This window comes from Microchirus variegatus (genome assembly GCF_963457635.1).
Source record: "Microchirus variegatus genome assembly, chromosome: 5".
Lineage (NCBI taxonomy): Eukaryota > Metazoa > Chordata > Actinopteri > Pleuronectiformes > Soleidae > Microchirus > Microchirus variegatus.
The window spans coordinates 8,309,341-8,334,833 of NC_139806.1; the positions used below are offsets into that span (position 1 = coordinate 8,309,341).

The window sequence follows — 25,493 nt, forward strand, 5'->3', positions numbered from 1 at the left end:
AAGGCAGCTTGAGTGGAAGTGATTTTCATTTGGTCTTATGACTATACACTTTTTGATGCCCGTTTATCAATAATGATTAGGATCTATAGTTGCAGACCTATATAAGATAAATATGATTGTTCTATGATCATCATGTGTTGGACAATAATATATTAACGATATATACTGCAGTGTCATTTTATCCAATGTCTATATTATTATATCTATATGCACCATGCAAAAACAATATGAGACTTATTAAACTCTTTTAACATAGGTATTATCTCAAAGTGGTTTCTTCAACTTTCACTCAGGAGTACAACTTAATCTTTAATTATCTGCGGTAACATTTTTGTTCATGTTGCCCAGCTCTACATGAAAGGTAATCAAAAGATGGCTCCACCACTAAAACCACCAAAAATGAAAATATTACAGTTCAATGTCACTTTTCAAGTAGAGGAATAGTTGGACAGTATCAGGCCTACAGCTTTATCTTTACAGAGTGGTATCAGTTTCATTTAAAGCCTGATAACAAGAATAAACGGAAATGCCTACTCACAACTTAAAACCCCGCAAAAAAACTCTCTAGTCAGCACGTCTTACTTGTTTAATCCAAACAAACAGCAATAGAAACAACAATTTCTAGATTTTCTAGTAAACTGTAGTGTGTAGCTTAAGCTTATCCTGCACAGGTTGCCAAAAGGGGTTTGTAAGTATGGGTGTCAGTGTGCAGTAGGTCCGCCCCTGTGTGTATCAGCCCGATCATACCAAACCTGACAAACTCCAGGAAGCAGCACACTGTCCTGGAGCCCAGCACCTGTTTGTCTAGAAGCCAATTGGTGACATGCATGTGTGTTATTATTCTGTGTATATTTGAGTTTTTCGTCAAGCTGTGCGGCTTTGCATGAGTGAAATTGTGGTCTCAGGTTTGAGTCATTGTTGGTTTCTACTTTTTTTTTTTTTAATCTACCTTTGCACCAAAACTTACCGAAATCTGTACTGTAGAGGCCAGGAGGAGTATTTTCTCTCTGACAGAGCTGATGTGTCTGAAGGACATTTGCATTGAAACACACCAGTATATCTCCATAACAGTGCTCATCATGAATGATGCAGCCTCTGTTGCAGCAGTGTGTGTGTATAAAAGAATGCTGATATTTTTGGCCCCGTTTTCCAGTTGGGGTCTAGGTTTTTATCATTGCATTTATTGCGTATATCTCAACTCAAGTTTGACTTCACCTGGTTCTGTTTTCTTCTCTCATGTGGGTGTGGCTTCACACAGACGAAGTTAGGGAGAGGGAAAGAGAAAGTGCTTTGGTTAAGTGTGTGTGTCGCTGCTACATTATGGCACCTGGCATTAGAATGCATTTTCTGTCATCAGATAGTACTTCACCACATGCATTTACAATTGGTATTAACATGCGTCTCCAGAGTCCACATCAAAGATCTGATCGCTATCTGATCACCGCTGTCCCCCTTGCGTCACCTCCCCCTCTAGCAACAGACCACGGCATCACATACTTTGAGCTGCCTTAACAACAACAACAATAACAAAATGTGAAGTCACACCATTGTATGGACTCCTCTGCTTTTCAAAGCAACGCATGACGACTGACCAGAAAAGGATGTGCGTGACTTCATATTTACGTGTTGCGGCACCGGAGTCCAGGCACCGTTTACCAGTTAGCTCTGTTAGCTGCATTAGCTCCTTTTAGCACTGTTAGCTTGCCTACAGTCGAACTGGAGAGGTCTGTTTGTTAAAGGAAACAAGCAGCGCTACAAATAACCAGCGTATTGTGTTACTGCGTATGTGTGCCTCTGTTTTTAAAGCTTAGCGTTACTTTAGAGACTCATTTTAACAATCCGGAGTCACAAGCATCTTTTTCCTGTCAGTCGTCATTGAAACGCGTCGTGCGTTAACGTTGACGCCGTTAACACGCCCAGCACTAGTTTTTACGACCACCTCCCGAAGTGGTTTGGCAGATCGGATAACAATCCGTCCTCGGGTGTATTTACACACTTATAAGTGGTCAGGCGCTATCCGATTGCAATCCAATCACAGAAAACGTATTTTAATGCCAGGTGTAAAGGGGAAATACAGTGTATGAATGAATGAATCGTGTGTCAGTATAATGTGGCACAGCCCTACTACACTATTGCATGCAACTTTAAAGTAAGTGTTGTGCTTTCCACACCCACAAGTCTGCTTGGGTTTGAGTGATGTATATTTAAGAGAGAGACTTGTATCCATCTATGAAGAAAGTATGTGAAATTTGTTTGTCTCTGTTTCTTTTGTAGTATATATTATTGTCTGTCGTTTGATTTCTTAATGATTTTTCTCCTTCTCTTTTTCTCAGGAGTTCTTTGATCATGCAAAGAAGCTGTGGGATGACGAAGGAGTGAAGGCATGCTTTGAGAGGTCCAATGAGTACCAGCTCATCGACTGCGCACAATAGTGAGTTAAAACTGCGGGAAAAACTACATTTTGTGGAATGATTTTGAGCTTTACTTAAAATTGTTTGCTCTCAAGCACCTGCTTTGTGCTGGTATAAGATACCGAGAGGAGGACAAGTGAATTGGGTTGATTTTGAAGCCTGTAAATTGTTGTCCTGTCGCTGCTCAGTCTGTCCTCTCTGTGTTTGAGGTAAAAGCTCTCACTGTGTGTGCTGTTGTCATGCCTTACATGAATATGGTTGAGATGTGTTTACTCTGGGTGTGGCAAGGCAAGCAACAGTTGTATAATGGAAAAGTGGTCTCAGACTTTTGGACCCCACTGTATATCTTCTCATGTCGACGTGTTTGACGTTTCACCATGGCAATATGCAAAGCCAGCTCTGGCCTGTATTAAAATGTCCAGCCCTTGTATTCAGTGGGATTGTGTTGACTTTTTGTTTTGTAGGGCTGCAGCTAAAGATGATTTTCATCATTGATTATTAAAATAGTTGATAAGTTGTTTGGTCCAGAAAATGTTGGGAAATATTGATCAGTGTTTCCCAAAATTCAAAATGACGATGTGCTTGAATGTCTTCTGTCCAGCCACACTTTTAGAAAGTTTTCCTTCATACAATCATACTTAAGATTACTTTATGGTTATGATAGTGTGATACGTGTTGTGTGGCGAAGTGCAGAGACTGATGCCCCACATTATCCGGAAAGCTCCTACAGAACCATGGGCCATCGTGGGGCACTGGTTGTCCACAGAGCAGGAGCCCCCTGTTGCCTGTAAAAGGAAGTTTGGATATGCAAAGCGATTCACTGATTACAGTGTCCTCCTTCTGCTTCCTCTCTGACTCACCTCTGGATTCACATGTAAATATGAGGACGTGCACATGGTTCAGACTCAGGAGTGCAGCCCACTGAAAATTGTCTCCTCCCATCCCAAAGGTTGGCTTCTGTTATCACCCAGGGTTCGGTCAAAGGCACACTTTATCAGCTACTGGGGGATATTGTCTTGTTGTCAGCCATCTGTGAGCCTATGCTACATGAGCTTTAAAGATGGTATAGCACGACGACAAAAACAGGCTCTCTTCTCTGTTCCTGAATGTCCTCTGTTCCTTGGACATACAATTTGGCTTTGGGTGAAGTCGTTCCTTGGTTGCCATGTCTGAAACGGCTTCCATAGAAAGGAGAGAGATAGTCAGGTGATGTTAGAGAGTCACATGAATCTGTAAGGTGGAGCTGTTACAGGCCGCGGCTTGTGTTTGTCTTTTCTTCTCTCTCTGCGTTTGTGTGCAGTACGACTGCACAATATGTGATAAAGCATCTTAAGGCAGTCACTTTTGCAGCGTCATATTTGACATTACATCCGATACACTTAATATCTTATTTTAAACGGAGTTATTCATATTCTGTAAATGCACAGGTCCTCTGAAGGCTGAAATCATAAACCACAATCTCAATCTCAATTTTATCTGCTTTTCTGTAGAATCATCATAATACATGTGATGGTCAGAGTCGTGTGTGTGTGGCTGATGTCTGGAGTTTGTCAGACGACATAGCTTCTCACTTACTTCCTCTCGCAGTTTTAACCTCTGTATGAACTCTTTGGATGGAGGGCATTCATAGATACTCTGTCCTACATGGCAGCAGACCTGTCTGTGTGTAAAGGACCACACACAAACAGGCACACACACGCACCACCTATTGTTGTTAGGACCACTTAACTGTACACTCTGTTCTTATCTACTGTGGTGGATGTAGTGCAACAGTGGCAGACGGCCTCAGCAGCCAAGTAGGTTGAAAGGAGAGGAGCACAGTTCATAGGTGTAGGCTTTTATTTTTTTGTATTGTGGTATTTTTATCGTTTTGTGTACTGCTTGACACCACCTTTTTGTGTCTAACACCAATATCACAGTTTTGAATTCCTACTGGTAGCAATGAGGCTCAGGCTGAATTGTTCATCATAGTATTTTGCTTTTAAATAACTTATTTGTTGATATGACATCATGACATTTTCAAATGGAAACTACAGTTTTAAGCAACACAGAGCAAATGTAGAGGCTGCATTTAATTGTCATATTTTTGATTGTTCAATGATTTTGAGCCTTGCATTAGAGTAGTTACATTTTTTGAGGGTGTCGCATGGTGATGCTCCATCGCATTTTAAATTTGTAATCGTAAAAACTGCTCTGAAGTTTGATTGTAAAAATAAATCGCAATTGTAGCTATACCCATTACCATTTTATTTAAAAACTATAATGCTCTAACTTCACGGCAGATGTTTGTAGCTCTCGGTTACATCCTGGTCACATGAGTGGCGGACGTCTCTCTTTACAGCATGTTGCCTGTGTTTATTGAAGTCATATTTAGTGATCTGGATCATATCAGGTGTTAATGCATCATTTTTTATGTTGTTTTAGGCTGTTCCTCTAAGTTTAGAAAGGATGAGTTTGATTACAGGGCCTCACTGATGGCATTAGCAACGCATCTGCCTCACATAATGTGTTGTTTTTCATATCGGCACACATGTTAACAGATTAGAGCAGCCACACTGTCCAACTGGGTTCTCAGCTCATCTCATGCAAGCGAGCCTCACTGTTCTTCTCTTTAATGAAGCTTTTACCACACTGTTAACATCTACAGTATGTTGCACATGTCAAAGATCTTACACATCATGTTCACCTTTCAGATTACACTGACTAACTGAATATCTACCAGGGCGTGATTCCATTTGTTGCAAAAGAGAAATCCAGTTGAATGGAAGTCTATGCAAAAATTACTTCACAACATTTTCCTGAGGAGATAATGGTCTCCATCTTTAGTTTCTGGCCTTCTTCGACAGAACATGATTTTGCTTTTCTTCTTTGATGTTCCCATTTAGAGGAAAAATAGACGATAAAATGCGGCACATATGAATGATCACCAGTGTGATTGACTAGTGGTATTGTTCAATAGGTGCTTGGTTTCAAGTGACGCCCCTGAACTCTTAGATAAAAATGGTTAAATTGCAGTTCTGCAGGTTTCAAATCGGGAATTCCGATTGTTACAGGCGAAGTTGCGACCGGTTGCGTTTAAATACCAGGTTGTCCTGGTATTTAGTTGAGAACAGAGACTTATTATCTGGATTAATTAAGTTGTTTGGCTGCATATTTTTATTTTTAGTCAGTCTTTGAGTACGATAACTCAGAAGGGAACAAATTATCTTGAAGAAATTTAAATTATTAAACTTTCGTGGTGATTCGGATTCATATCTGGATTTGGGACTTTAAAGTAGTTGTAAACTTGATGGAGAAGATGGGGGAGTGTTTTGATGCTGTGGGAAACTGAGCGGCCTTGACGGAGGTTTGCGCTCTCCAAGTGCTTTGTCTAGTTAAAAAAATATGTTACTTGAGTTTATTTTCAAAGACAAACCTTATGTAAAACATCAGCAGATTAACAATGAGCAGTGAGGGAGGTGCACAGAGAAGCAGCTTAAACACAGCACATGCCTCGAGTGTGTCCCACTGGGTGTGATCTTGTCCCATCTTCCACTTATGATCCTGTAGTCAGACCAGGATGTTGTAGTGTCATCTTCTATTTTTGTTTCGTTTCTCGGTCTTTTACTTCATATATTGAACTTTCACAGACTCCTGTTTGTGTAGTAGACTGTCTTGGATTACAAATGTGATAAAAATGCTTTCAGAAACACAGTAAGTAAATTAAAGAGGAAGTTGGCCTTTGTGTTGCTGTTTGTGGGTGGAGCGTATTCACAGCCAACAATCTAACATGCCAGCAATCTAATATAATAGATATATTGTCATGACATCCTCATCAGATCAAATCAGAAGATATGTTGTCCTTCACAGACCTTGCTCCACTGGCACAATGTTTTTTCCAGCAGGCCCAACGGTAGCGACCCATTGGATAAAGCCACAGGAAATAAGTGCGGGCCGATGGCGGGTGCTTGTTATGCCAAAGAGCACGTCCATATCGATGCATTTAGAATCCTGTCACCCATTGATCGGCCCTCTGCGTTGCACATTTATACGTTTTAAGAGCACAGATATGTGTCTGCCAGTTGATTGATTATAAGCTATTTTTGGCTGCAGTGTGCTGGCTCCATTGCAATGCCTTATATGTGTCAACGGCAAAAGTCAAAAACATTTTTTTTTTTCACCTGCAGTCCCATAGCAAATTACACCATTTATATCAGGTGTTTACAACTGTAGTAGCTGATTGTTATCCAGTGATGGGTGGCTGAAATGAGGCTCTCTCTGTGTTTGCATGTGTGCTGTGGCTGGGATGTTAAGTTGCAGCAGCAGGGATGAGGCCAGAACAGAGCTGGCCTGGATGCATATGGTGTTGGAGCTGGAGTCTGGGAGTGTAACTAAATAAATGAGGCTACGAAACAGCTGAGCTTTAGAGCTGTGTATTTTTATTTCTATTGTGAGAATGAGGTCGGGGACATACGGTTTAAGTGTGTTGGGGCTGGATTTTGGTTAAGATGCAGTAAACGTATTGCTGTTTACTATATTTTTGGTCAACTTTAGCCCAGTTTTGTCACTGCAGCTATTGTGATAATTAATACTTTTCTAAAGCTTTGTAAAGATATGTGGTGTACTTTCATTAGCCATTTCCAATACTCTTTAAAACCATAACAATCTGTATTCCTATTCAAGGTTACGGACCATTTCATTTTGGTAGCCTTTTAATGACATTATCTGCTTTATCCGCTTCCGGGTAGTGCTGGGTGGTATGACCAAAAATTTACATCACGGTATTTTTCAAAATTTAATCAGTTTCACGGTGTACAACTGTATTTTTTATGCATGAGTGAAAGCTCAAGAGAGAGAGGCTTAGTTTAATGTGTGTGTACTGAGCGAGTGGTCGAGCTAAAGAGAGAGGGAGTGGCAGCACAGCTGAGTGTGTGTCTGTTAACCTAACTGTATATATTCTTGTTACTTTCTGCTAAGGTGGTGGAGTAAATTGTCCATAGCTGTAATTACTACCAGTTACTTCTTCATATACCGGTCTCGCGGTATGTGAAAAATTCATATAATTGAGAAAAAAACATAAATAAATATTTCACTAATAGATTACGACTACAATTTGCTGTATAATCTGCCACTGAAGATCCCCGTAAAGTGCAAATGCACAGGGGAACTAATCGAGACCAAGCAACTATTCCCACACTCCCATACACTGCTTCCCCAAGTCATCAAATTAGTTTTTTTGTTATTGTTTTGACTGATACATACTGTGCGTTTAATGCTTGTCTATGTGTTCGTTTACTAAATATCTTTAATTTTTCACCATTACTGTTGCAAAACTACATTATGTAAATATTTAATCACTTTTTCAAGTAGATTTGTGTATAGTATAGTAAAAAGTGAAAATGACCCATGCTTCTAATTACTCTGACCAATATAGTTAGTTGTGCTTTTCTGACATACAGTTATTCTTTGACCATTATATTGGGGGAGTCTGCCCGTCTGTGCTTATGTTATCAATCTAATTTATGCAAAGGCTGATTGGGCAACAGAAAATCGTCACTCCCTTGCGATTGGTGTAAATGTCCCATGGAAGTGGAGGCAAATGCCCGCCTTCTATTCTCATACAAAGATTAACGTCTTGTTGAGACAAACAGCCACAAACCGAACAGGATGTACTGCATTGTTTTTGTCTGTTGTGTCACGTTCAATGTCGTCATACCGGTATGACATTATGCTACGCAGCCATCAGGCACAGCTCACACCCCACCTGTCCTCAATCAAAACGCAATACCCTGACCCTGGGGTTAACCGAAGCATACCATGAAGGAACCACACTGGAACCAGAGTTCAAATCCTGTATTTTTAGACGTCTTCTTTTTAAAAGTACCTAAAAGTCAATAATTAACCAATAACGAATGAAAACACAGATTAATTAAAAGTATTAACCAATTGTCTTAAAATACAGTATGGAAGCACTTTGAGCAGCCTGCCAAATTGCTCCTGTCAGGGGAAGGAATGTATCTCTATTATCTTTGTAAAGACGGTTACATTGTGCCTTTCCTGATTAAATAAATAGAGCGAATGTCTCCAAAACACTCCTCATCTACTGTCCCATGGGTTTTAAAGATTAATGCAGTTATATTTAATGAAACTGAAAGCATCGCTGAATGTTTGACTTTGTAAGGCCTGTCTTAGATGAGGATGTAGTGTTGTGCGGTTGGCCCGGGATTTAGAGGTACAGCTGGGACAGGACGAGCCTGCAGCAGTCCTGGAAATTGCACATGGACGCATGTCCGAGGCTGGGTCTGGTTCTTGGCCTAGGCTGAGGCTGAGGTTGGGGCAGGGATGTAGTGCTGGTCACGGGACCCTGTCACCAGCCTTGGGGCCACTGACACAGTCATCTGTGGCAGTAAAGTTCTAAGAATGACCGGCATTGTCAGCCAGCCCAGGCCCCTGAAGGGCCTACAGAAACAGAGGGGCTACACTTCACAAACAGTGGCTCTCCTCAATAAGGAGCCTCTTCTGTTCATGGAAGAGCCTGGAGAGAGTGATATTTATACACTGGCTGCATGTCACCGCTGCTTCTTTCTGTCACCAATAAGTTGCTTGATTTCTCCATCGTTTAGCTGACTTGATGTACAAACAACACCAGGGGATAAAGTTGAGCTCTGGGTGTTTTCTGAGCGTGTCTGAACTCATCGGTGCACTTATATTTTCAATGTGATAACTTCTTACACATTGGCTGTCACATTGTTTTTAATGCATGAGAAATGGGCTTTTCCACTTACAGTAGACGTTTGTCTCACTGCAGCCAGAGAGCACCATTTGAAATTGCATTAAACCTTTATGGACTGTACTGTTTTAACCACTTTAGGGCTGAAGTAACCATTGAATGTGAGCATTTAAAAAGTCTGATGCTGAAGTATGTTAAACTATATGTGCTAAACTGCTGAAACTACCTGAAAAAAAACTGTGATGCGCAGGTATTGGGTGGAGGCAATGAAAAAACTAAACAATTTCTTTTTTGTCATTTTTAATAATTACCTTAAAAGACAAAAACAGACTTACGTTTTCTGCAAAGTTAAACAATACTGCACTATAGTACTTCCTATACTTCCTATATATACTATAATGCTTCCTTATTACAGATTATGCCTCAAAGAAAGAGCAGGGTTCTAAATGTGTATAGTGTGTTTTGGTATTTTCATATCCTTAAGTGTTTATGCCGCTTTCAAACGATTAAATTATTTAGTTTTTTTGTTGTTGTTAGCTGATTACATCTTTTTGTGAGGATAAATGATAGCTCATATGTTTACTATGACTGTATTAAAATCATCGTCTGAACTGATCACAAAAAAATACTTTATTCATAAAAATAATCATAAAAAGCCTGATTAACAAAAACCTTTGTGTCACTTGTTAAAATCAGATGACCCTGCTGTCAGCTGACTGAGAAATAATCAAAGGGGGCACTATAGTGTGTGTGTGTGTGTGTGTGTGTGTGTGTGTGTGTGTGTGTGTGTGTGTGTGTGTGTGTGTGTGTGTGTGTGTGTGTGTGTGTGTGTGTGTGTGTGTGTGTGTGTGTGTGTGTGTGTGTGTGTGTGTGTGTGTGTGTGTGTGTGTGTGTGTGTGTGTGTGTGTGTGTGTGTGTGTGTGTGTGTGTGTGTGTGTGTGTGTGTGTGTGTGTGTGTGTGTGTGTGTGTGTGTGAGAGATTTCTGAGGAAGAGGAAGGAGTGGTTTCGAGCATAACTGTTGAATCTGATCTGCTGGAAGCTCAGTTTGACTCTATATTCACAAACCACTGCCTCCTGCATTTTCAATAATTGTTAATAATTAATAAATAATAGACGCACAACTTTTTTTTGTTACATTTTCAAACGTGTACATTAAGTTGTGGTCCACAGGCACTAGCATCGTGGCCACACTCTCCTCCGCCCGAGTTGCAACGTTATGCACCGTCAAATCTGCGGTATCAGAGGCAGCTTAATCTGGACTCACTTTTGCTCTTTGACCTTTTCTCAGATTAATTATGTTAGTGCTTGGGTTAATGTGCGCCCTCTGCCAGTGTAAATCTTAATTACACCGTACATGAATGTGCAGTCCAGAGAAATAACACGCAAACATAAAGAAACATACATGCTTGTTCATTAAGTAATTATTCCTTACTCTATTTAATTCTTAACATCAATTAACTGGCCAACAGTTAATTATTAACATCCCTAGTGGCTAAAGTTAGGGTAAAGGCCTATGAAAAGGATTATGTCCGAGAGTCCTCACAACTGTACACGACTGAGTGTGTGTGTGCGCCCTTTTTAGAAGGGCTGTCAAACACTAAACATATTCCAATTTAGCAGTAGGGCCTTGGATTTATTGCAGTGGTTAATGACTTTATCGCTCCATTATTTAAGTGTTTGAATTTGCTTTGGAAACTGTTAAGAGAGACAGAGAGAGAGCCTAAAGCTGCTCACTGTAACATGCTACATGTCACAAGATTAGCTGCACAGCCTGTGTGTTTTTATTTGGTTTCTGGAGACATTAAGTTGGATCACATTGGAAAGGCTGCACTCAGTAGATCATTTAAAATGAGAATCTGCATTAAATGAATAAGAAAATGAAGCAATAACAATATTCTGCCATGTTTGGTTTGTGTTTACGGTTAGCATTCAGCTTCACTGGTCTTGCATATGAAGTGTTGCAGAGGAAAAATGGGAATCTATGTCCCACTTAAAGAAGGAGAATTGTGGCTATAAATAGATTTTTATTTTTGGGTTAAAATGTGCGTCCATTTTAAAGGACAGACGGAGACATGGAGTGAGGCTGGTGAATGGCGGATATCTGCGAGTCTGTTGGTGTGTGCTGAATACACACACACGCCTTTCTCTCTGACACACACACACACAATCAGGAGTGTAAAGGCACAGACTGCTGGAGGACAGCAGTGGCACTGCAGGTTCCTTGCGCAGAGATTGTGGAATGGTGGTCCATAGACCCCCTCTTCTCGCTCTCTTTCTCTCTCCCTCTCTTCACTGAAGCTTCCCCCCTCTGTCACTCCCTTTTCGCCCCCTCCCCTTCCACCTCACCCCCACCCCCCACCCCCCCTTAGAGCTTATGTAAACTAGCTGTGGAGCCAGGGCAAGCTGAGGCTATTTTTAGCTGCAGTACTGCAGAGCAGAAACTGGCGAGGGAGGGTCACGTGTGCGCAGCCGAATCAAAGGGAGTATCCCGGCAATGCGCTGTAAACAAAGGGAAGGTCAGTAGCAGAAGGTGAGACACAAAACGCCTCTGTGTTGGTTTTGTGAGTGCATATGTGCTAGTGTGTGTGTGTGTGTGTGTGAGAGAGAGTGTGAGTTTGCACGCGCATGTACGCGTGACCACTCACTGCCTGGCCATACCTCCTCTCCTCTTAATGCCCTGACATAAAAAAAATCATCACAAGTGTATTAATGTCCCCATATGCTTTCCCCCGTTCACTGTCTCCCTACTAACACACACACACACACACACGGAGAGAGAGAAACATGCATACATACAGCTCAACTATTACTTCCAGTGTTTAAGACGGAGAGGGGACGGAAGCTGAATTGATCAAAGCAGGGTCTGAAAAGAAAGGAGACATTTTGCTGTCTAATCATGACAGAGGTTCCCAGCTCCTCACTCTCTCCTGACTATCACAGTGAGCATGAGACGAGACTTTAAGTCATGAAAAATCCTCCAGAAAAAGCTCATGACTGTATGTGTTTATCATCACCGCTAGCACGTTTGTATCACAGTTGATATCAGACAACCGCGCGCCTGCTCAGTTTGCCGTCGCTGTGTACTGTAGCTCAGAGGTTGTGTAGCCTGTAGGCCTGGCTAGCAGCAAGGCTAATGGTTAGCATAGTCCAGCCACACCTAGGGAAAAGGTCTCCCTCCACCTCAGCCACTAGTCAAACAAGCCTCAACTTTCACCTCGTGTGGAATGTGGTCAGAGAGGGACACAATGATATTTTTAGATGTCTTTTATATTTTTTTCTGTCACTGCAGATTGTTTCCTGAGACCGATTGAGCCGTTGCCTGTTTCATCAGACTAGGTTGAAGGAGGTAGCTTGCAGGCTAACATAAGTAAACATCCGGCTCCAGCACAACACTTCTGGTTGGCTGATTCATCGTCGTAGGCGTTCTTAACCTGGAATTCTGGAGCATCTCAATACTGATAACTACTAAGTAAATACTGGTCCATATCTATCTTAAAGTGTCCTGACGAGACTGACAAGGTAATATTCTATGTCAGGGGCGTATCTGGTTCCTCTTTGTATGCCTTTGTGGTTTTTCAGTGTGATACTGTACTGTACCCAAAATCAATATTTATTTAGAAATTTAATTCCCGTCCTTACTTTGTGTTGTTACAGCTGCAACAGGATAAACAAAGGCGTAATGTTTACATGTTCCTTTGTGCATATTGGTAATTAGATTTATTTAGTAATGTATCTTCCTTGAGCTTGAGCTCAACCTTTAAAGTCTTCTATGGAATCTTTCAAAAATCCAGCTAAATGCACATATTGTTTCAAGGAACATTCTTAATGTCTGTGCCAGGACTGGATGCAACGTAATATGTGTAAATATAATACATGTGATGACATTTTCTGTCATTTCAGATTTCTGTTTTTTATTATTATTATTATTATTATTATTATTATTATTATTATTATTATTATTTATTATGAAAGTGCTATAAAAACAAAGTGAGTCAATCAGACAAAAATGATCTAGTTTGATATTGCTTCATCATCCAAGTATTCCAAGTTTTTTCTAGTTGGTGTCAGTTTCAATTTAATAGATATAGAGTCAGACAGAGTGTTAAGTGAGCTGTCTATAGACATCCACCCGAACAGACACACGCACACACACACGCACACACGGTGTATTTGTGTAGTGCACGGTGACATCATTCACAAAAATGTGATGGACTACTGTTGGACATTGTGCTTAATTCATCAGTGCTCATGTTTCTTTCTTAATATCTAAATGTACTGTGAAAAACCACAACCTGTGTTATGGTTTTGTACATTTTGTAATTATGAAATAAATAATAATAAAAAAATGAAGTACTTTAAGTCAAACCACCACTTCTTCAAAAGTATAACTGGAACTGGAAGAACACAAATACCCAACAGTGCAGGTTTACTATCTACAGTCTTTCAGCAACAACAGAAAAGCACTTTACTCTACAGTATATCAGCTTTTGGTATTTTAACTTCCGATGGAATTTTGGCACATTGAATATTGTATATATAACATCTTTAAAGCAGCCTGAACAGGCTGTTTCTGCCTATTATGGTTTTAATTGGCTATATTTTGGTTGGAAAACACCAGGAAATTGTGGTAGTGTAGCATTGTAGCTACAAAAACAAATGTACGAATCAATCAGTCAACCAGTTGTTTAATCTCTAGTCCACTAGTCTGAAAATGGAAGTAAACAAACTAAATTTTGCAGTATGTTTTCATATTTTAATACTATTAGGGGAGTGAAATCAGCAGAGTCTGATAACTCATTTTACAGAACATCAAACTGAGACAACAATCCCCTGGAATAATCTGCAGGATTCTGACCCTGTTCTCACCTCGTCATAATCAAAGTAATGACACAGTACATATACTCGATAATCTGGGCAGATATTCCACTAATCACTAACACATTTAGCACACACACGCACAATTCACTTCAATCCATTGTTTCTGATCTGCTGGTGTCACAGGAACAACAGAGTGAAATAACTTGGTTAATTTGTGCAGACTAGCCGCGTTCCAGTTTATCTAAAGCTGCTGTTTTTTTTTATCATTTGGGTTGTTACAAGGCCGTCACAACATCGCCACAGTTACCTCTTGGTCATGAAGTGTCATTTTCCAGTGTGCCTTAAGGCCACATTATACTTCTCCGACTGCGTATGCGTTATCCGTCTGCGTCACCACGTAGACGCCTCGAGCATTTATACTTCTGCGTCGTGGTGACGGACACTCGCTGCAATTTCCCGCCCGATCAGTAGGGGTCGCTGCGCAAGGTTGTTGTGCTTCTGGCTACAGTGAGCAATGGCGTCCGAGAAAGAAAGAGAGAGAAAGACTGTTGTTGTTGAAAAAGTGGCCGTTTCTCACTTTTCTGTGTCACGGAACGCAGTTTTAAGATAATTTGAGGCGAGAAATTGGCCATTTAGAGTCTAAACATGTGCTGTGTGTGTTAAGATATGACGTATTTATAGTTCGGCAGCGGCGTTATCGGCGGGGATCAGCTCCGCCTCTGTCAGGACGCCCGGAGCGCACTGAGAGCCGGCACAGAGCAGCTTAGCTCGGCCTGTCCTGAGGACCAATCGCAGCTCTTGCCGTCTCCGTAGTCCCTTGACGGAGTGACGGACACTTAAAAAATATTCCGTGCACCCGGAGACGACGCAGAGGCTCTTCGACAGGTTCTGCGTCGACGTAGAGGACTCTGCGTAGCTACGCAGAGCACTTTACGCAGGAGTATAAATTGGGCTTTACCGTAGCCATGCCCCATCTCATGGGACTCTTATTGACTGCTCTGTGACTTGTAACATCCTTATCAATTATCCCCACGGTTCAGCTCTCAACTCGTATAACCCTGCGTGTCTAATTTATCACAACTGACACTGTGTCTGTCAGGTTGTGACAGAATGCAGTAACTTTATGCCGCTGCACATGCTCCGCAATGCACAATATTACAGTCCTCTCTTTGCAGAAATGAGACTTGTGTTTGGTTGAGTGCTCAGTGTGTGTGTGTGTGTGTGCGTGTGCGTGCGCATGTGTGTGTCTGGGAATGGAATGATACTAGTTCAGCTTAGGAAGAGACAGTGGATAGAGGGAGAGAGAGAGAGTGAGGAGGAGAGAAAGAGGAGTGGTATGGACTGACTGGGGTTGCCATGGGAACCCAGCTGGTAAAAGCAGGCAGGGTCAGTGTGGAAGACAGGCTGTGTGCAGCAGGAGCGAAGGGATGCCACCCGGAGGCGTGTTTGTGAACTACACAAACATCACACAGGCCGGCACAGCTCAAGTTCTGACTGAATTTCAAATATCTCAAATCAAATCTTAAAATAAGATGTTAAAAATAAATAGTGGAAAGTTTCTTTCCTCCTGTGGGTGATTCCTAATCACCAGCCATTTCAGCCTGCACTTGACGGTTATGCAATCTGCACTGATACTGTGTGGACTTCCCTGTCTGATATGGCATTGGTTATTGAGTTTTGATTCAGGGGGAAAGAGGAAAAGCTCATCGTCACTAGGTCACCGGTTGATGTCCTAGCGGAACAACTAATTTGACATGAGGCGGTTGTTTGCAGGCGAGAGAATAGAAACCTGCTCGATATGGTTGATTTGACTATTTTTTCTTGGTTTTCTATTTTTGGCACAGACAAACTCAGTAGCTGACGGATAGTATATCGATGTCGGGCTTCAGTATTATTTAGAGAAAGCCATCAGTCAATGCTTCTGTGAGAACTGCATTTGAGAGCCTCACATGAGTCATGGTTTAAGCTCCACTGTAGTTCAAACACAGATTTTGGGGGCTGAGTCTATTTTAAGCCAGGGTAATGCAATGGTCCACATACAGAAGACACTGAACAGGGACAAAAGAACATTACAATATATTTTACATTTTTATACAACACCTTTCAAAACCACGACTTGATGCAGCCCTGGAAGGTGAATTTGGCGGCCTTGAGATAAAGCAGGCACGTTTGTTTACGTAAGATTTGGTTTGACTTTCACGAGTGTCTCCATTCTTGCTCCTATATTTAGGAAGCACCCACTGAGCTGCTGATGGATTTTTCTAGTTTCAGATCCATCTTCTAAACTGTGCAGTGTTCCTGTTTGGATGGATGAGACAAACCCAGGGCTCAGATCTTTCCACCAGGTGACCAGGATCCTGCACAGCTCCTCTGTGTTTGCTGCACCAGCTCAGTACCTCTGAAATTCTGCATCACGTGACGAGCTTTGTTGTGCAGCTGGTTTTGTTCAGATCGTGGGTGTGATGCAAGAAAAGATTAAACGTAAAGGAAAAGTTTGGATTGCACTAGGACAGGCAGATATTAGGGATAAGCAAAGTTAGAATTATTATTTGGATAATGAATATTAATCTGACATACTGACACCAAGGTTGAAGCTGTGAAACACAAATGCACTTCAATAAATACAGGACACAGAAATAAAATAGGCATACAAATTGAAAGATTTAAATAAGCTTCCCTATTGTGTCAGCGTTGCTGCCGTGTCCAGCTGTCAGTGTTAAAGTGCTTGTGACCAGTCATAGACTAAAGTGAAAGTCCATTGTGTTGGCCCATTGTGACGGCTCAAAATATGGAAACTATTGATTCCATCCTCTGCTCTGCTAATTAAAGATGCGCTGCTATTTGTAAAAAGTCGACCCAATTATCAAATGAGCACATGAGGCTGTGTGCTGTTGGTTGGTGTGGAGGTTGCAGTGGACTTTTTTGAACAGCACTACTCCACAGTGTCGTGTTTTGTTTTTGGTAGTTGCAGGTTATTGTGGCATCCATCTATAAATTGCAGGAACGTCTGTGTGTGTCTGCCTGTTATTTGCATATCTCTCAAACTTGACATGTCAGTGCAGTGCCAAGTTTGACGTTGTTTGGATAAGTAATGCAAAAGATATCGTTAAATATATCGGTTAAAAAAGCACACATTGGCTTTTGCCTCGCTCTACTGTAGCCACGCCCCCCTCTCTCTCACTAACACAGCACTGTGGGCCACCTGAGAGGATGCACGGGCCTTTTGGCAGAATTGAATACGCGTGTAAAAAAATTAAGCGAGTGCAAGAGGTGTGGGTGATTATTATGTCTGACATCATCAAGACTCCCTGAATGCGGTGTGCCTGCATGACAATGAGTCAGCGGATTTTGCAACAACACGCCAACAAACACAGGTATGCAGTGGCTATTCAAAACTATGTAAAACATGATGTGCAATAAACTAGTGCAATAAACTAGTAGCCCTGCCTACTTTGGACAGTCTTTGAATAAACAAACGACAATTCCGACTGCAAGGTCCCAAATTTAAACAAGCGATAATTAGGGTTTCAGATAATAAGAGTTTCAGAATCTCACACATGCAAAGCACAACCCACTGCAGACAACAAGTGGCAGACAGAATAGCATCTTGCCATCTCTCACATTAGCCTACCGACAAAAAGAGAGTTTGCCTATTAGCTTGTTTGTGTAGCTTTATATGTATTTATGCTTGTTTGTGTGTTAAATCCTAACATATTTGTCATGGAGCTAGGTAAACCATGTTCCTGTCATACCATACCATCACCACGAATGCCAACATCCCTCTCCCAACTTTTCTGCTCAATGGGCAGCGACATGTAACCTGGAAAATGTTGTGCCTGAGCCACTCCTCCTCCTCTTCCTCCTCCTCCTCCATCAACAACTGTCCCTCAACCTGTTTTCATGCTTGTGTCTGTGTTTTATGGAAAGATGAGGCCAACAACACAGAAAGACCAGGCCAAGTCAAGTGATACTATCCACAACAAAGCCTATACATAGCAACACAGTCAGGCCCGCAGGAAGAGTACAGTGTGTTTTGGCTAAATACAGAGAGAACCCAGCCCTGCTGACAAAGACGGTTATAGACAAGATAATAGTGGAATAGTAAGAAGGCCTCTTGATGTGGCAAGGATAAAAAGATAAATGAAGAATTACTGCTGGGTTAGTGTTGTTTGATGTTAGCAAACGGGCTTTAAAATGGGGGAAAAAGCAAAATACCAAATGACAAGTACATGAAGTGCATGCGTTGACTGGACCCTCGCACTCCTCTGTGTGTCAGGGTGTGCCGCTACCGTGACCAACGCACAGTTCTGAATGTTGTAGAATTCTGGACGTCGCTCAGTAGAAGCTGCTCTTGGCTGCTCTGCCCACTGGATGGTGCCAGAGAAAAATCCCCAATAATAGTTTATTGTGTAAAGCAGAGAATGTGCATTTGTGGCAGAAAAGTCAGTCAGTTATGAGGAGTACTCGCACCTTTGCCTTTGATCCGTTGTGTGGATCAAAACCAGAAGAAGGCAAGTACTTTTTCATGTTAAATATAGCCTTAGAGAAGAATGAGAAAAATCACAAGAAGAGAAGTAAAAGCAATAGAACTTGATGCCTGCACCTGAATTTAAACAAATATTTCTCATTTTGGAAGTAAGAAAAAAAGGGAAAGATCTTTGGCCTCCTATTTTCCTCAATGCACTAATTTGCTCAGAATGACCACATCACACAGTGAGCTAGAAATACTTCTGGGAGGAAAGTGAAGGAACCAATATAAAGCAAAGGTTTCTGTGGAGCTAAAGTGTAGCTCAGATTCATGTAGCACTCCAAGCAGAGGAGCAACGATAACTGCACCTAAACCTTCCACTCAGACATTATCTGGAAGGCCACTCAATAATCAATGTTATCTTTTACATTGTTTTTCTTTGTTCTGTCCTACACCCCCCCCCCCACCACCACCACCTCAGGCTGGATTTAAGGACTATACTTGGCTCTCCAGTGCTCCACCAATAGTACTTCTGTCACATGGCAGTCACAAAGAGCTCAGTAATTATAACATTGCTAGGTTCCTGCAAGGAAGGCTTACTAAAAATACCCCCACATTGTTGCAGTGATGGGGCAGAAGCAGGAGGTTTTTGAGGCTTCACTTGTGTTTTTGTGTGAGAATACTTCAGTCCGTCTCTGCTCAGGCCAGAGCAGTGCGTGTGATACTCTGATGATGATGATGTCTACGACGCTTGCATTTCAAACTATAATGCACTTTGCTTCTTCTTTTTTTTTGATCAAGCATAGAACTTGCCTGAGTGAAAATAGAACTAGAACTCCATTAACTACTTAGTTAATTGATAAACCAAGGTTAATTTCTCAGTTGTGTGAATTTGTTTCCGTTTGTCTTTGGTGATGAAGCTACTTGGGTTTTAGTCATTCGTGGTGGCCATGTTATGGATGAAGTGACTGATGGAGAATATAATTAGTAAACTAATCGATTATGGAAATGAGGACAATGTTGGCTGCAGCCCCAATCAAGTAGTTAGAGTCTGTTTCTTCTCTTCTTTGTGTCAGTCTCATGTAGTCACCACACATACTCATCTGCCTTTAAGACGGATAGAGCAGTGGCTGCTTCCAACCTGGGTGTTGAAATTAAGCCCACAAGTAAGCTAATGAGCTAAAGGCTGCAAAACAATGATCGAATGGGTAATTAATCTGTGTGATTAGTCCAAATATCCTAAAATATTCCTCTGCAGCTGCAAATATTTTCATTTGAAAGTTGGAAATCGTTGAATATATGGCATTGTTTATATATTTCTTTCAATCTTTTTTTTTTTAGTTGGCTGCTCTAATCAATCTGCAATTCCAGCTCTAAATCTAATACAGTTTAAAAAGTTTTAATACTTTCTTTTACTTCTTCCTTATTCTTTGTTTTTGAATTATACTCCTTGATGTTTATTAAAATGATTCACAATCAGGGGGAAATGAAACCATCAGTTAAACCATGATATTCTTAAGCATCACATTTTGACATTCAGTGTCTGTTCAGAGGTTAAAGTTCAGTTTTGCAGCTCAACTGTCCGAAGTCCAGGGTGTAAATTAGTGGGGAATTGTGGGAATTTCACATTGTAGATTAGACGCCTGACCTGCCTGTGGAGATTATTATTTATTACTTTTATCTCATCTGGTTAATCAGTCTGTAATGCAGTGTGCGTTAAGCTGGTTGTATCTGTTCATGCACTTTAACCTCCAGGTAAAAAAACAAATGAATTAAAAATGATTCACGCATTTAAATATTTGCTTGACAGCTTTTTTTTTGTTTCAAACTGAATGTAGACGGCTCATGTTGCGTAATGTCCTGGAAATGTACTTTCTCTCCTCATACTGTATGTTGTGTCTGGTGACAGAGTGGATGCACAGCATGTCCTGCGTATGAACATGAACTCTGTGAGAAAGTGCAGTGCCCTTTAAGGAATAACCTTACATCTCCATTTGTGTGGCCTCTGCGAGGCAGAAATGAAGTCTATGTGACGGGAAACAATGTTGTGAGAGCACATGAGCGACTTCTCTCTGTTGCGAATATTTCACGATGGTGCGTTCATTCCCAGTCATTTAATTCTAGATGGGTGTTGACGGCCATCGTAGGCTGAGACCATGTACATGTACAGAAACCCAAACCCTGACCACTGATCTTAACCTGCGTCAGGTTGCTGGTCCAGAGAGATTGGGTGAAAAATGATGGAATGTTGAGACGCTCACTCTGAACATCTGTATCCATCCCAACATACCACAGTCACTTCTACAGCTGTAGACTCAAGGAATTCCCTTCTCTCATCTGTTACACGTTTTGCCCACTATTGTTTTTGTGGATTTAATTGTGTATGTTGCTTAGTTTAAAACAACGCAGCGACAAATCACACATTTTGAAATTTCTTTTGAGTACTTATGTGTATATATGTGTATGTATGTATATATGTGTATATGTGTATATATGTATATATGTGTGTATATATGTATGTATATAGTATATGTATATATATATATTTTATATATTTATGTATGTGTATATGTGTGTATATATGTATATGTGTGTATATATACATAGATGTGTGATAGATTTCTGCAATTGTTCCTCGTTTTCTGTCCATTTAAAAATATAAACGCCACACTATCAGACATTCATCAAAACAATAGTCTGTATCGACTGATTTTCACAAGTTTAACTTCCTATACTTTAATTCAATAGATTCAATAAATATTCAACTGGAACTCGGCTATCAAAAATATATTGCAATATCTCAAAAATAACAGTTAATTTCAAGCCTTAATGAGACTCATTGCCTGATAAATGACTCTTATTGATGTGTACACAGCAGTCACATTGAATGCCTTGGTGGTGTTTGTTTTTGCCTGTGTCCGTCCTGACTCTAGCACTGTCCCTATTGGGGCCTTCTCATGCTGCGATCCAGATCCTGGGGCTCGAGTGATGCCGTGTTCCCCCAGCATTGGTTGCCAGAGCCTGGCTGCTGTGCTGCAGAGACCCTGCTGCTGCTGCTGCTGCTGCACATGCTCTCTCAGTAGTGAAGAGACAGCAGCAGCAAGCTGTCTAACCTCCATAATAAACCGCCTTATGTAATCACTCTGGCTAGAGACAGACAAAAATAGCTCAGACTGAGCAGCTCTGCCCTCTTGTGGTAACCATGTGCCTCAGCACGGGCCTCTACAGGGAGTCAGACATGGCGGCTGCCTCCTTTACTGTAGCTCACATGGATGTGAACTAAAGAGTCTTTTCGAACAAGAGATGCATTTAATAAATGAGGTCACAGTGAAATGTGATTTATTATTTGGTTGACGTTAATGGTCTTTTTCCTTGTTGTTTTTATCAGGAAAGCGGCTTTAGGTTTTTCTAAGAGATGATTATGGTTTGGTTTCTCATGCAGTCAGACGTCATGCTTCTCCGAGTTTTCTCGAGTTATGAGAGTTGAATTCTACCAACCCTGTTGTTCTCACTGATTAAATGAAAAGCCCTTCGAGCTAAATCTGAGTCTCTCTCTCTCTCCGTCTCTCTTTGCAGTTTCCTGGACAGAATTGACTCTGTAAGACAGAGCGACTACACACCAACAGACCAGGTCAGTCCTCAGTACATGTGAACAAATAAATACAAATCATCCTCTATGTAATGAACACTAAACCTGACATGTCCTTTGTTTCTGTGTTTTACAGGACCTGCTACGCTGCCGAGTGTTAACTTCAGGGATTTTCGAAACAAGGTTCCAAGTAGACAAAGTGAACTTTCAGTAAGTGTTTTGCTCAGTATTTATAAAGCACATAGTTTACAAACATCGGTGAGATGAAGAGTTTTGGTGATTCTACATTTTGTGCATAAACAACACGCACTAAACCTCAGAACTCTGGCAGTAACTTGCGTATCTGAAACATATAATGTACATTTTCTATGGTCTGAGCCAGTGAAAAACTATTGACCATTGTTTGCAGTTGGAGTGAACGTTGTGTAACTGCCTTGATGATGTCAGAGGAGATGACCCATTTCCACAGTCGTAGACACAACATACTTATTCTATCATCTGAAATGTGCCTTTGTATCATATTATATCATCCTGAATGTTTCTGGAATCTGAATTCCCTTTGGATGTGATTCCTTTTTCTTTTTTTTTCCTATTCCCTGATCAGCTGTGATGACCTCATGGTCACACAGGGAACTGAAAACTGTTCTTCATATTATGTATTCATAAAATTGATTATTAATGTATCCAGGAGGCATTTTAATGCCAGATGTAAGAAGTCGTGCTTAGAGCGATACGGTAATGATCAGATTACTGAGGACGTATGTTAATATCAGGTCTGAACGGAGCCCGACAATCAGTTTTACCTCGAAACCAGACCTGAGAAAAGAGGTTGACTGTTATGTGTGTTCTATATTTATTTGGATTAATATGAAAGTACTGCCTACTGCAGTACAACGTGTACCTGCTGTCTTCAGTCCCGTCCCAGTAGGGATGTGAACGTTGTGTCCACAAGAGGGCAGCAATGAGTGTGTTGTTGAGTCTGACCTAGTATTTTGTGTCTTACACAGCATGTTTGATGTTGGGGGCCAGAGAGATGAGAGGAGAAAATGGATCCAGTGCTTTAACGGTGAGACTTCCTCTGGCGTCTCTGCCGATTTGTACTTTCTCCAAAGTAAAGTCCGAAGTGTAGCGTGTTGCAGTTTGAATACATTCAGCCACTGATGCTGTTGCTCTCCTCTCTCCTCTTCTAGACGTCACTGCGATCATCTTCGTGGTGGCCAGCAGCAGCTACAACATGGTAATAAGGGAAGACAATAACACCAACAGGCTACGGGAAGCCTTGGACCTCTTCCGCAGTATTTGGAACAACAGGTGAGACTGAAACTGGACTGATGTATCGGGCTTTGCGGTATCATTGTGTCTTTTTCTCATTTTCTACTGTTGTGCTTTTTTCCCTGAAAGTTCAAATGTCAGAAATGTCAGAAAATGTAAAAGAGCGTTGATCAGTGTTTGTCAAACCTGGAAATGTCTATGTTCTCGAACGTCTTGTTTTGTCCACAACCCAAAATGATTCAGTTTTGAATGATTTCTTTGTTATTTGGAGCAAAGAAATGAAGAAAATATTCACATTTAAGAAGCTAAAACAATCAGAAATCTTGTTTTAATCATGAAAAAAGCTTAAAACGACTATCAAAATAGTTGACGATTAAAGGTGCATTATGTAATAAATCTCAAGCGACTGGCAATAAAATCCTCCTAATGTCACAGAGCCTCATGAATAATGTTATAACATACTGAAGTCACCAACAACAACAGTACGTAGCCAAAATATTTACATTAAAAAATATATTTTTCAGACTGCAAATCATGTTTTGGCATGTGGCGCCACCTACCGCCGTCTACCAATTATTGCAGTCAGTAGAGTCTCAGCTGCGAGCAACCACGGGTTGCCAGTTACGTCAGAAAATGAAACCTAAAAGACCTCGGTATTTTGAATTTGAATGTAGTAACTGTTTTTGGCCACATTCTTACATATGGCACCTTTAATTGTTTCAGCTCTAAGTAAAATGTCATCTTAAAATACTTAATAAATAGTGTATACTGTGTGTATACATACATGTTTGAAAACTATTCTGTAATGACATTTGTGAACGGTCTCTTTTCAGATGGTTACGCACTATATCGGTCATATTATTCCTCAACAAGCAGGACATGCTGGCTGAGAAAGTATTAGCTGGAAAATCCAAAATTGAAGACTACTTCCCAGAATATGCTCGCTACACCATACCAAATGAAGGTACGTGGTGAACAGGAAAAGCACCCACATCCTCACACCACTTTGAAGTGTTGACTGTCAATGTGTTTTTATTTCCAGCAACTCCTGAACCTGGTGAAGACCCACGAGTGACGAGAGCTAAGTTCTTCATCCGAGATGAGTTTCTTGTGAGTGTATACATTATATATAAACGTGTGTCGCTGTGCGTCTGGATTGTTTTGAGAGCTGGAGTTGATGAATGTTGATGTCCTGTTAATTCATAACCCGGGATTTTCTGCTGGTGCTGCTGGATCCACGCCAACTATAAATACCGCCTGTGCATTTTATGTACAACTTGATAAACTGCTTGTGCTTACGCTGACCTTCTCACGAGGACAAGTCGCCGGGCTGAGCTGCGGAGCGACATTTTTTTTTGATTTATTTAAAAATTCTATACTGTCACTGGACACAAAGGAATCTCACCTCAAGGTTCAGTTTCTAACTTTTCCGAGAGCCTTTCGTACGATGTCTGCATCACAGAATGTCTGGCACATGTTAGCAGGTCAGATCCACCACACTGCCAGCAGGAGGATAGAGTTGTTGTTGCTTTTCAAAATAAAGGTACTCAAGCTTTTCAGTTCCCTGAATATGTCAATATGTTTAGTAAGGCTTTTATTGTGAAAGTTGCACAGCTTCATACTGATTGAAAGGCTGCACTTTTTTCTTTTTGCTAATTTTAACCATAGAAGGGCCAGAAAATGTCCTGTGAGTAAGTGCTTTTGTCCATTTTTCCAGAATATCTTTAAATATCTGGCAGTTACTTACAATTTACTGCATGTTAAAGTAGTGTATTAACAATTTAAATCGAAGAAATTAAGAAAAACAAATGTTTTATTGCGAAAAAAACACTGTGGGTGTACACAAACACCAGATTTTGCGTGTTAAATTTGAAATTTGAACAGTATAAAACATTTAAAATTAGTCTCAATGTTCAAAAACAGGCCAAAAAATGGAAACAATAAAATCAGAGATGGCAGACTTCACCCCATTCATGCATTAATTGGCAAGTGCGGAAGCACAAACAGACAGACACACACAGAGCCACTAAAAACAATACTTCACTTCCTGTGTGAAAAACAGAGCTGCAGGAGACGCACACTTTAGTTCCACAGAACACTACTAAACTAAACTTTAAATTTGATTATATTCATCCCCCCCAAAACATTATTTCAATTGCCACTTGCCCACTCACTGATTTAAACAAGTCTTATACATTACATTTACATACAATACATTTTTAACT

At 40.8% G+C, this 25,493-nt stretch overlaps 1 protein-coding gene across 2 annotated transcripts in view; it reads left to right on the top strand.

Moving 5' to 3' along the window:
- The window catches only part of gnal2 (guanine nucleotide binding protein (G protein), alpha activating activity polypeptide, olfactory type 2), a gene marked incomplete at both ends in the record, with an annotated part of 50,059 nt that overhangs the window by 24,240 nt on the left and 326 nt on the right, over window positions 1-25,493 (top strand). For both annotated transcript variants that reach the window (XM_083889827.1, XM_083889828.1), the window contains 7 exons: window positions 2,334-2,431; window positions 21,984-22,038; window positions 22,133-22,206; window positions 23,004-23,062; window positions 23,187-23,307; window positions 24,102-24,232; window positions 24,311-24,378. In XM_083889827.1, the coding sequence (XP_083745953.1) occupies window positions 2,334-2,431; window positions 21,984-22,038; window positions 22,133-22,206; window positions 23,004-23,062; window positions 23,187-23,307; window positions 24,102-24,232; window positions 24,311-24,378 (606 nt within the window). The remainder of the gene's footprint in view (window positions 1-2,333; window positions 2,432-21,983; window positions 22,039-22,132; window positions 22,207-23,003; window positions 23,063-23,186; window positions 23,308-24,101; window positions 24,233-24,310; window positions 24,379-25,493) is intronic.